This window comes from Lepidochelys kempii, chromosome 24 (genome assembly GCF_965140265.1).
Source record: "Lepidochelys kempii isolate rLepKem1 chromosome 24, rLepKem1.hap2, whole genome shotgun sequence".
In the NCBI taxonomy this organism is placed as follows: Eukaryota; Metazoa; Chordata; order Testudines; family Cheloniidae; genus Lepidochelys; species Lepidochelys kempii.
Window position 1 is genome coordinate 12,384,288 of NC_133279.1, and position 12,513 is coordinate 12,396,800.

At 63.1% G+C, this 12,513-nt stretch overlaps 1 protein-coding gene across 6 annotated transcripts in view; it reads right to left on the reverse strand.

The window, feature by feature from the left end:
- Positions 1-1,774: 1,774 nt before the first annotated feature.
- Positions 1,775-12,513, reverse strand: part of GRAMD1A (GRAM domain containing 1A) — a 32,376-nt gene continuing 21,637 nt past the window's right edge. For 4 of the 6 annotated variants that reach the window (XM_073322709.1, XM_073322705.1, XM_073322704.1 and 1 more), the window contains 10 exons: positions 12,226-12,427; positions 11,832-11,972; positions 10,989-11,107; positions 10,519-10,661; positions 8,042-8,145; positions 5,912-6,097; positions 5,386-5,473; positions 3,762-3,869; positions 3,434-3,554; positions 1,775-2,900 (listed from right to left, as the gene is read on the reverse strand). In XM_073322709.1, coding sequence (XP_073178810.1) covers positions 2,814-2,900; positions 3,434-3,554; positions 3,762-3,869; positions 5,386-5,473; positions 5,912-6,097; positions 8,042-8,145; positions 10,519-10,661; positions 10,989-11,107; positions 11,832-11,972; positions 12,226-12,427 — 1,299 coding nt within the window. In that variant the 3' untranslated portion in view covers positions 1,775-2,813. The other 2 variants (XM_073322706.1, XM_073322707.1) reach the window with 2 other exon arrangements.

The window sequence follows — 12,513 nt, forward strand, 5'->3', positions numbered from 1 at the left end:
TGCCCCATACTGCCCCCAACACTGCACTGTCCCGCCCCATACTACCCCCAACACTGCCCCGCCCCATACTGCCCCCAACACTGCACTGCCCTGCCCCATACTGCCCCCAACACTGCACTGCCCTGCCCCATACTACCCCCAGCACTACCCCTGCACTCAGCCCTGTACAATATTTCCCCAGCACCCTGAGGATCATGCTGTGCTGCCCCCTGCAGGTGCCGCCTGGCCAACGCAGCACACTCTCGACAGCTGAAGGCAGCCTTGGCCAAGGAAGTGCCGGTTACAGAAGCAGATGGGTGGGATTCCAGCTGCAGGCTCCAGCCATCTCGAGCCACGAGGAGGGGGGTAGCCCAGAGCTGGGCTAGCAGGAGGCTGTGGGTCAGCAGCAAAGGGCACCGCAGGGTTGGGTGGGGAGCCCAGGGCTGGGCGAGCAGTGGGCTGTGAGTCAGAAGTGAAGGGCCCAGGCAGATCTTCTGGGGGTAGCCCAGGGCTGTGGGTCAGGAGTGAGGGGCCCTGGCAGATCTTGGGGGGTAGTCCAAGGCTGGGAGAGCAGGGGTGTGGGTCAGGAGTGAGGGGCACCAGTGGGGCTGGGTGTGGAGCCCAGGGCTGGGTGAGCAGTGGGCTATTAGTCAGGAGTGAGGGGCCTCAGCAGATCTTGGGTGAGGGGAGTCCAGGGCTGGACTAGCAGGAGGCTGTGGGACAGGAGTGAAGGGCATTGCAGGGCTGGGTGGGGAGCTCAGGGCTGGGTTGGCAGGGGGCTGCGGGTTGGGAGTGAGGTGGCATCACAGGGCTGGGTTGTCAGGGGGATACGAGTCAGGAGTGTGGGGCACTAGTAGGGCTGTGGGTCAGGATTGTGCCTATGGCCAATGTCTAAGGACTGCAAAGGGGTCTCTGCTTGCAGCTGGGTCACGCCAGGTGATGTGTCCTTGGGTGGGCTGCAGAAAGCTGCTGGGCCCATCTCTGTCCCCAGGGAGGGGGCCTGGCAGGGCAGAGCAGTGAGATGTGGTCAGTGGGGCCAGGCAGCAGCAGAGCAGGGGGGCGAGGTAGGTGTACATTGGCCTGGGAAGGATCCTGAGCAGTATTGGAGCTGAGCTCCACTGCAGAGGGGAATGGGACAGGACATGGGGACAGTAATTGGCTCATCCGCACGCGCCCCTCCTGGCAGCTGGGGTGGAAACACTGCCTAGGGGGCAGTGGGGGGGTGGAGCTGGGCAGAGCAGGGCATGAATGCAGGGTCAGAAAAACTGGCTGGGGGGCGGATGGGAGCACTGATTGGGGGGGGAGTATGGGGAGCGCTGGCTGGGGGGGCCCTGGGCAGAGCGGGGATGCAGGGGGTAGATAGGGGCGGAAGAAGTGGCTGTGGAGCAGGGGGGAGCGCTGGCTGCGGGGCACTGGGTGGAGTGGAGTGGGGATGCAGGGGGTTGATGGGACAGGGGCAGTAGTACTGGCTGGGGAAGAGCTGGCTGGGGGGCAGCAGGGGGAGGGGCAGGAGCACTACCTGGGGGGCAGTGGGGGGAGGGATGGGAGCCTTGGCAGGTTCTGGCTGTGGGGGGTCACTGGAAAGAGTGGGGCAGGGATGTGGGGGGGTGATGGGGGCAGTGGCAGGAGTGCTGGCTGGGGGCCAGCAGGAGGAGGGGGAGGAGCGCTACCTGGGGGGCATTGGGGGGAGGGATGGGAGCAGGCTCTGGCTGTGGGGAGGCGCTGGGCAGAGTTGGACAGGGATGCTGAGGGGGCCTCTTTCCCTTGTGGTCCCCTCATCCCCAGACACAGAGACTTGTTTTGGGTGGCACTGTCCCAGCCACTCTCTTTAATCAGCTAATAAATAGTGGGGTGGGGCCAGAGCCCCATAACACTGAGGATAGGAGGGAGCAGACAGCGTGCAGGCTGGTGGGGGTGCTCACACACACACACAGCCCCTTCCCCCCCAACAACGGCGAAAGGCAAGAGGCCCAGGCCGGGAGACAACAACCCAATGCCTGGTGGGCACCGAGCCCTCCAGGAATCAAGTGTTTGGGAAGGGGGCAGAGACATGGGCACTGCCCCCTGCAGCGCACGGAGCCTGCCCCAAAAGTGCCCCTTCTCCAGCACAGAGAGGACCCAGGAGTCCTGGCTCCAAGGTAAGGGGATGGGGGAACGGCCCTGGCCACTCCTCACAGTAACTCCATGCAGCTAGACCACCTAGAAAGTCAATTCCCAGCCCAGACTGGATGGGTTCTCCCCAGGTCACAACAGGCTCCCAGCCAGCAGACATGGGGGGCTGGACCCAGCTGGCAGCCACAGTCCAGCCACTGTTGTCCTGGGCTGCAGCCAGCGGGCGGATCACGGGGGGCAGAGTCGGCCCCCAGCAGATCCTCCATGTGTCCCACGGTGCAGCCTCCACCTAGCTGTCCCCACAGAGACCTGCTCCGCCAGGGGGTGGCAGGAGAGTGGAGCAGCCCAAGCCAGGGCCGACGCCAGCCAATGGCTGGGTGCTGCTGACGCAGCAGGAGAAGCTGACCCTAGGAGGCGTCCATCAGCCAAGGATGGGGCAACACTGAGCTGGCTGACGAGGGGCGTCCGGGTGGCGCTGACCTGGCCGAGGGAGCCGGCCGATGAGGGGCGTCCGGGCGGTGCTGAGCCGGCCAAGGGAGCTGGCCGATGAGGGGCGTCCGGGTGGCGCTGACCTGGCCGAGGGAGCCAGCCGACGAGGGGCGGCCGGACAGAGCTGAGCCGGCCAAGGGAGCTGGCCGACGAGGGGCGTCTGGGCAGCGCTGACCCGGCCGCACTCTCAGATCCAGGTCAGTCTCCCATGGCCCCTGGTGGCCAGCGCAGCCTCAGGAGACAGCATCAGCCTGGCCCGGCTCCGGGGGTGGCTCTGCCATCGCGATGCCCTGGTGCAGCTTCTCCAGGGAGACCTTCATCTGGGGGGCAGCGGGGGGAGGAGGTACCAGTTATTCCTGAATGGCTGACAGTCCATGAAGAGGGCTTCAGCCTTGTAGTCCTGGCTCCCAGCCCACCCCTCCCCCCATCTAGACTGCACTCCCATCAGAGCAGGGAGAGAATCCAGGAGTCCTGGTGCCCAGATCCCCACATACACTAACCCCACTCCCCTCCCAGAGCTGAGGAGAGAACCCATGAGTCCTGGTGCCCAGCACCTCTGCTCTAACCAGTAGATGACACTTTCCCCAGTGCCTCCTCTTTCCTCGGGCTCCCGGATCACCAGCTAGGCTGGGTCCTGCTGCCAGGCAGGCGGCGCCCCAAGCAGCTCTGGGTGCAGGGATCTGGGGCTGGGTGACTGTGCATTAGTGCTGCTGGCCCCAGGGCTGCAGAGCAGGCAGGGGGAGCCAGGCCCAGGGGAGATCCAGGCCAGGGGGCCGCGCAAGCAGAGCTGCAAGCCCCCACTGGGCAGGGACCTAAAGAGCACAGTGAGCCCGGCCCGGCACTGCAGCATCACCTCGTCCAGCAGCTCCACAGAGGCCTCCAGGATCTGCCTCCACTTCCGCACCTCGGCGCCATGGAAACGGCGCTGCAGCTCCAGGACCTCGGCCCACTCGCCTGCTGTCTGGGGCAGCTTCCTGGGGGGGCAGGGGGTCATGGCCAGCTGAGGTGGGGGTCAAGGCCCCCAACGCCAGCTGCTGGGACCCCTCCCCTGGCACCTCAGCCCTGCTCCAAGAATACCCAACCCCCCTCACCTCTTGTGCTCCCCTCACTACCCCTCCCCCACTGCCAGAAATCTCCCCATTCTTCCACCCACCCACCCTGCCCCTGCTGGGATCACTCACCCTCGGGCCAGTGCGGGGGCCTGCCAGGCCTGGAAGGCGCGGGCTGTGTGCTCCAGCGCCCACAGCCGGTATAACAGCATCACATTGAGAACCACCAGGATCAGCAGGCTGGGGGGAGAGGGAGAGTGAGGGGCGGACAAAGCCCCGCCCCAGGCCGGATGCTGGTAAGGGTCACCCAGTGTCCCTAGGACACAGCCCTGTGTTACATGGAGCAGAACCCAGGGATCCTGGCTCCCAGCCTCCCTGCTCAAACTACTACACCCCACTCCCTTCCAGAGCTGGGGAGAGAACCCAGGAGTCCTGGCCCCCCTGCTCTAAACCACTAGACCCCTCTCCCTTCCAGAGCTGGGGAGAGAACCCAGGAGTCCTGGCCCCCCTGCTCTAAACCACTAGACCCCTCTCCCTCTCAGAGCTGGGGAGAGAACCCAGGAGTCCTGGCCCCCCTGCTCTAAACCACTAGACCCCTCTCCCTCTCAGAGCTGGGGAGAGAACCCAGGAGTCCTGTCCCCCCTGCTCTAAACCACTAGACCCCTCTCCCTCTCAGAGCTGGGGAGAGAACCCAGGAGTCCTGGCCCCCCTGCTCTAAACCACTAGACCCCTCTCCCTTCCAGAGCTGGGGAGAGAACCCAGGAGTCCTGGCCCCCCTGCTCTAAACCACTAGACCCCTCTCCCTCTCAGAGCTGGGGAGAGAACCCAGGAGTCCTGTCCCTGCGCCACAGGTACATGTGTGGCTGTCTCAGACCCCATCTCCCTGCCCAGAACACACTCAAGGCAGGCTGTCAGATTTGCATACTGCACTCTGATTGGTGGGGCCCGGAGCCGAGACCTGCTATTACCCATCATGTCCGTGGTATGCTGGCCAATCAGAGCGCAGTATGCAAATCATGCCACCTCAGTCAGCGCTCCAAAGCTCAGAACACTAGGGGCAGGGCAGGGGTGGTGCTGGGGGCAGGCGGGGCAGAGCCAGTGGTCCATGGGGGGGGGTGTCTGGGGGCACAAGGGGGTGGGGTCAGGGGGTCCATGGCAGCCTGGGGGCGGAGGGGGGGGTCACACCATACCTCACACAGATCCTGTGAGGCAGCAGAGACAGAAGGAAGGAAAGAGACACGTGAAGCCTCACCCCAGAGAATCACCCCATAGCTCCCTCCATGTGTAGCCTCCCTCTCCCAACACACAGCTCCTCCCACCAATAGCCCCTGCCTGGCTACGCACAGAGCAGCTCACAGCCCAGTCCAGTCCAACTCCCACATCCCAACTCGGGAAAGGGTCTGTGGCTCTGCCCCCAGGGGGTGCCCCTGCTCTGCTCCCCAGACCATACCCCTTCACATCACCCCCAGAGCCCAGCCTGAGCCCAGCTGTGTGTCCCAAATCCTGGACCCTCCACCCCCCCCAGAGCTCCACCCCTGCATTACTCCCCTCAGAGCCCTGCCCTGCCCCACCCTGCCCCCCACATCAACCCTCCCCACAGAGCCCTGCCCCGCCTCCCGCATTATGACCCCTAGAGCCCTGCCTGGCCCCCTACATCACTCCTCCAAAGAGCCCCAGTCCCCTTTAGTAACATCCCCCCATAGCTCAACCGCCCACCCCTCCACCTCCCCATAGCCCAGCCCCACAGGCCCCTTACACCAGGCTGACGATGAGGATGAGGGTGGACACGGTAGGGCCCCGGCTTCGCTCCACCAGCTGCTGGGACAGCCGGGTTGCCAGGCTGCCTGCGGGAAGAAGGGGCAGGTTAGGTGGAGGCCGAGCCAGCCCCATGTGCCCATGAGTTGCTCCCCATAGGGGACTGCAACAGCCCATCTCCCATCCTCTGGCGGGGAGGAATAGCTGCCCTCACACGCTCCCTCATGGGGGATCGTCACGGACAAGGCATGTTCCCCCTTACCGGGGGGGGCGGTGATGGGGGTGCGTTCCCCTTTACCTGGGAGTGGGGGGACAGGGATGGGGGTGCATTTGGGTGGGCGGGTTCCCTTTGTGCTGGAGATGGGGCTGGGACGGGTTCTGGGGGGCAGATTACAGGAGGCGGCATATTTCCTTTGGATGGGGGGTGGGTTGTGGGTAGAGAGTTGGGGGCAGGTTCCCCTTTACCCGAGGGGGGGGGAACAGGTTCCTTCTGGACATGGGCAGGGATTGGGTGGGGTTTTCCTTACTGGAGGGGTGCAGGGGGCGGGGCCCCATATCTCTGGGGGGCAGCGTGGCCAGGGTAGGCTCAGCATGGGGGGCCCTCCAGCTCAGCGTGCGCTTCCTGCGGTGCAGCCCAGCCAGCAGCCCCCGCGGCTCCGTCCCACGGCCACTCTCCTCCAGCAGCGTCTTCTCCGCCCGTGCCAGTGCCAGCCCTGCAACACCAAGAGGAGTGAGACGCCCACGCCAGCCCCACCACACCGGGGGGGAGACGCCGATGCCCGTTATGCCCTGCCATGCCAGGGTGGGTGAGACACCCACACCAGCCCCACCACACCGGGGGGGAGACGCCGATGCCCGTTATGCCCTGCCATGCTATGCCCTGCCAGGGTGGGTGAGACGCCCACGCCAGCCCCACCACACCGGGGGGGAGACGCCGACGCCCGTTATGCCCTGCCATGCTATGCCCTGCCCTGCCAGGGTGGGTGAGATGCCCACGCCAGCCCCACCACACCGGGGGGGAGATGCCGACGCCCGTTATGCCCTGCCATGCTATGCCCTGCCCGGGTGGGTGAGATGCCCACGCCAGCCCCACCACACCGGGGGGGAGATGCTGATGCCCGTTATGCCCTGCCATGCTATGCCCTGCCATGCCAGGGTGGGTGAGATGCCCACGCCAGCCCCACCACACCGGGGGCTGAGATGCCCACGCCCGCTACACCAACCCCACCATGCCAGGGGGGTGAGATGCCTGCGCCAGCCCCACCATGCTGGGGGGTGACGCCCGCTACTCCAGCCCTGCAATGCCAGGGGGGGTGAGACACCCACGCCATCCCCACCATGCTAGGGGGTGATGCCCATGTCCGCTACGCCAGCCCCACCATGCCAGCCCCGCCATGCCAGGGGGGTGAGATGCCCGCGGGGGAAGGGCACACACACCCCATAAGGCCCAGGGGGAGGGAGTCACGTGGAGCCCAGGGTCTGTCCCAACTGTGTCCCTCCAGCTGCCCAGCTGTGTCACCCCCACCCAACAATGGATTTATTGGGAAACCCCCTCTGACTGGTGGCCTGCCCCACCCAAACCCCTTCACATCACCTCCCCAGCCCCCTCGTTTTGCCTGCCCCCCTCCTGCAACCACACATGGGATATGACACAGTGGGAATTTTCTTAGTATTTTGTATGAGTTCTGGGTGTGCCTCAGTTTCCACAGTGTGCTGCATGTTTACCTAGCTGGAGGGAAAGGGAGTTTAATTTTGCAAAGACCCAGAGAACTAGGTGGGACTGTTGTATGGCTGCCTGGACCCAGAAGATGGCTGGACATTTTATAACTCAGCAACTGATGACCCGGGGGCTAGGACAAGGGAGAACAAAGCTGAGGTGGAGACCAGGTGACCCTCTTTGCCCTGAAGGGGAACAAAGGATGGAGGAGGGGCAACTGGGCATGACCGAGGGTTGGCTGCTGGAAGTGGGTCTCAGCCTCCTGTCAGGGTCCCGGGTGGAGAGCAGGGCTTGGAGCTCTGGGTCTGACCAAGATGGACGTGGCTGGAATTTCCTGGGTTCGGTGCTAACAACTGGGCATGCCTACGGGACGGCTGATAAACCTTCTGTGTCACACGCTGGCTGAGTCACTCTGACTGTGGAGTGGGGGTGCAAGGCCCCTCTCCAGGTGTCCCATCCAAGCAGACTCCCTGCGGCTGAACGCTCTGAGCTCAGACCCAGGAGGCGCTGAAGCCAAGGAGGCTTCTTGCTCCCCTGAGAGTGTCTGGGGGTGTCACACTGAACAGGGTCCTGCCTGGGTTTGATTCAGAGCTGTTCAAGAGCACCGAGCCTGTGACACGGCCCCACCCACCCAGCCCCCCACATATTGCCCGCCACCCGCCCACGTCACCCTCCTCGCCTCAGCCACCCATGCAGCCCCATCCACATTTCCCCCAGTAGCCTCCCCGTATCTCCATCCCTGCCCAATACCCTCTGACAGTCCCCTGCCCCTCCAGGCCCCCCTCCCCCCCATAGGCACCTCTGAGGCCCCAGAGCACTCCCAGACTCCAGCACTGGGCGCACTCTTCTGCACCTGCCCCCTTACCCCGGTGCCAGTCATCCCTCGCAGGCCCCATCCATACCGTCCCGCCCCCCGTCCTAGGTGCTGGATGCCCCATACCCAGGTGCTGGAAGTACTCCTCCACGCCGCTCCATGTATTCTTTTCAATCAGGGCTCTCACCAGGTTCCAGGGCTGTTTCCGGTACCGGATCTCAGAGGAGACTCTGGAGAAGGCAGAGCCAGGGGGCAGGGAGGGGGCCGTGTCAGTGACCTGCTCCTTGAGGCGCACTGGTGGGGGACGGGAGCTGCCAGGCCAGGATGCTGGGAAGCAGCTCTCTAGAGCAGATGCGGTGGGGGCCTGTTTCCCAGAGATTCCCAGCAGCAGGCCCCTCCGTCACAGATCCCAAGGCCAGAAGGCACCATTGTGCTCATCTGAGCTGAGCTACCCCTAGCATGGGCCTGTCACAAATGAACGCCTGCCCCCGCCCCATGGCTGCAGCAGGGCCTCAGCGGGGTCCTGGCTCCAACTCTAGCCCCCCAGGGCCAAGAAAGATCAGCTCCACCCGGCCAATGCAGGTGGCTGCAGTCACACTCAGGCCTAGCTCCTGAGAGGGGCGGGAAGAGCTGGGCTTGGTTAGCCCCCAGTGCATGCTGAGAGGCTCGAGAGGCTCCATGTGCACCCCATAAATCCAGCAGGGGGTGGGAGCAGGGCAGGGAAGAACTAGGGGGATAAAGGCCCATTTGGCACAAGGCCCAGTGGGGCCAAACTGGGCAGGCGCCTGCGGCGGTGTCGGGAGAAAACAGTTTCTGACGGCTGGAGGTGGGAGAGTCTGGGGCAGCCCCCAGGAGCTGGGGGAACCTGTTCTGTTGCAGACAGAGCTCAGGATGTCCCTGGAAGGGGTGCTGAGATGGGACTGCCTGCTGGGCTGGGGACCTGCCAGCCCTATGTGGGCTTTACAGATGGGCAGTGAGGGGGAATCTGCACGGCCTTGGATATTGTTCCAGGGCTGAGTTCTGGGCACAGTTCAGTTCCAGGCTGATTTAGTCCAGCTTCAACTTCCAGCCGCTGGCTGCTTGTGTTGGACTTTCGTCTGCTAGAGAGACAAGCCCAGCACTGGGTGTCTGACCCCACGCAGCCAGACCGGAGCCTCACCCCTGATCCTACTCTGGGTTAAGTGAAAGAGCTAGAGCTCCGGGAACCTCTCCCTCTCAGGCAGGGTTCCTGACCCTTTCCTCATTCTCGAGGCTCTTTCTGGACCCCTCCCCAATTTATCACCATCCTCCTTGGCCTGTGGGCGCCAGACCTGGACACAGGGGCCCACCTACATCACACCAGGACCAAACCCAGAGGGAAAATAATCTCCCTGCTCCTCCTCAAGATTCCCATTTGTGCACCCAGGGCTGCATTAGTTCCTCTGGCCCCAGTGTTGCATGGGAAGCTCGCATTCAGCTGGTATCTCTTTGGGAGATGCCAAGGCTGGTGGCAGGAGGGAACACTGTTCACGTAACACACTTAGATCTTCTACAGCCTTTGACTTGGGACCACACGACATTTAGAATGACAAACCGAGACTGATACGAAATCGGCATGGCCCACACTGAAAGCATTCACAGCCAGCTAACTGAGAGGGCCCAAAATGAACCTGTAAAGGGGGACCAGACCTTGACGGGGGTGTCTCTGGGGTGGTCCTGTACGGATCAGGTCTTGGCCTGTGCTATTTGCAGCTTTATCACAGTGACCTGAAAGAAAATATCAATTCGTCCCTGGTAGCGTTAGCAGAAGACACAGACTTTGGGGGAGCAGGAAATAATGCAGGGGCCAGGTCACTGACACAGAGCCACTGGGATGGGGGACTCCACGAAATCTTTTCACCATCCATGCTCCACACAGAGGAGGGACAGAGTCCCTCTGGCCTGAGTGTGTGGCCAACGCTCTTTGTGCCTAGCTGGACAGTTACATGGAACCATATTACAAGACACTGTGTGCTCATGGCCAGCTCACCAAGCCGTCCCGATTTCATATCAGTCTCGGTTTGTCACTTTAAATGTCATGTAGTCCCACGTCAAAGGCTGTAGAGGACCCAAGTGTGTTACATCAACACTGTTCCCTCCTGCCACCAGCCTTGGCAAAGAGACCAAGTTAGTGACAGGATCTATTCTCCATAAACCCATGGCGACTGACATTAATTCCATCCCCCTCCTTTAATTTGTTATTAACTGAGTCCATATCAGCTGCTCCTTTCTCTCTCCCAGGATTGCTGTCAGGCCTATAATCACCCAGACCATCCCCCTTACCCTTTTTAAAAGAGTAGCACAATAGTAGTTTTCTACCAGGCCTCTGGAACTTCCCCAGTGCTCTAAGACTCATTGAAAATCAACCTTAATGGGCCAGTGAGTTCCTAAGCCAGCTCTTTTCAAACTCTTGGATGCAAGTTATCTTGACCTGCTGATTTCAAAGGGTCTGACTTTCATAGTGTGGAGCAGCCATGAAACAAAGAGAGCCAGCCACCAGAGGAATTCCCAGCACCACTCTCTGGATGGGGGGGGAATAACCCCCCAAACCCGCACTGCAGAGGGGCTCTTAGCTTAGTCGGTACCTGAGGCGGGCCGTGCCTGTGGCCAGTGTGCTGATGCAGTAGCGGTGAGCAGTGTAGAAGTAATCCTGGTAGGGGATGCCCTGAGTGATCACCTCCGAGTCCACCACATAGGCACCGTTCTCGGGGCTGGCACGGAACAGGGTCTGGGGGGAGGCCAGCTCTACTCATCCCATCACAGGCCAGAGACAGCCCCGCTTTGTTCCCCCACACCTGCTGCCATCCTGCACCTGCTGCCCCCCACCACGCAGTCCAGCTGCCATGCCTGCTTCCCACCACCATGCAGTCCAGCCCCACCCCTGACCTGCCGCCCCCCACCGCGCAGTCCAGCACCCACGCCTGCAGCCCCCCACCATGCAGTCCAGCCCCACCCCTGACCTGCCGCCCCCCACCGCGCAGTCCAGCCCTCCCATCCAGCTTCCCTGTATCTGCTCCTTCACACCCTCCTGGGGCTGTGCTGCCCCCTCCCTCACCTGTGTCTCCACCACAGCAGCTGCCTTGGGGCCCAGCGGGTTGCTGAGGGGGATGGTATAGGAGAGGACGCGGCGCTGGCGGCATTTGGTCTTGTCGCTCCATGAGGTCAGGGTCACGTCTGGGGAGAGCAGGGGGTATTTCAGGGCAGGGGGATCCCCCACTCAGGGGCCTCCCCCATGTCCCCCCACACGTCCCTCTTATCCCCGACTCCCAGCTGCAGGGCCCTGCTCTTGGTGGCATTAAACTGGTGTGGCCCAGTGGGGTGTCCAGCAGCACGAACACCTGACCCAGTGTTCTGCCATGGCCCCTTCCCTCTTGGGCCCTGCAGCAAGTTTGCTCCCCTCCGGCCAGAGCAAACGCCTGGCTAGTGCTGCCATGGGCAGCAGCTGCCAGGGCTGGAGACCCATGTCCTCCAGCCGGCACAGGCTACACGGGTTGTGTGCAGTGCCAGGCGTGGGCCTGGTGCCCAGTCCAAGGCCTCCCCCGCGCTGCAGTTGGCAGCTCCCTTGAGCACCAAGCCCAGACTCTCCGAGGGCAGCGAGTCCCAGGTGTTGGGTGACCCCCCCCCACCACGCTGCCTTCCTGTGCCCATCACACACATGCCCAACACCCTCGGCCTGGCCAGCACAGGGTGTGTGTCCTCCGCTAAGCTTTGGGATCTCCGCCAGGCTGCCTGGCCTGGAGCTACCGGGTCCCCTGCCCCATACACCTCGACTCAGGCCAGCAGCGCCCCATGGGTGTCCTGGGCAGTGAGCCAGACCCAACCCAGCCGTCATCTGGCGGGTGGCAGGGGGCAGCCAGCTCGCAGCCCCAGGGAAGACTCAGCCCCTGCTCCACCCCACCTGTGAACTTGCGCTGGCCCAGGAAACTCTGCATGAACAGCGAGTCGGTGAAGAGCATCTGCTGCAGCCGCTCAGCCCCCAGGCAATAGACGCAGTTCAGCAGCAGCCGCCCGGGCAGGTCCGAGAAGGCGTCCACCTCCGCTGTGGGGAGAGAGGGGTGAGTTGCTGCCTGGGTCCTAACCCAGTTCTGGGAGGACAATGGGATCAGAGTAGGCAGGCTGGAAGCCAGCACTCCTGGATTCTATTCCTGGCTCTGGGAAGGAAGTGGGCCTAGTGGTTAGAGCAGGAGACTGGGAGCCAGGACTTCTGGGTTCTCTCCTTGGCTCTAGGAGACGGGTGGGGCCTAGTGGTTAAAGCTGAGGGCTGGTATGTTTGGGCAATGCTGGGCTGTTACCTTCATCCTGTGTGGAGGAGGAGGAGGAGGAGGAGTTGCTGGTGTCAGTGGGGAGCTCCTCAGGGGGCAGCAGGTCCCCCAGGGCAGGCAGCGGGCCCCCCCCCAGTGCCGCAGCCTTCGGAGGCTCCAGCCCCAGTGTTGCTGCGCAGTTGGAGACAGCATCCGCCCGGCTGTCCACATTCTCCTCTGGGTCATCTGCCAGCTGGGGAGAAGGGAAAGTGAGGGGGCCCAACCTGGGCCCAAAACCTCCCCCGGCCCTGCCCCTTCCCTTCCCCAACTCCCCAGAAG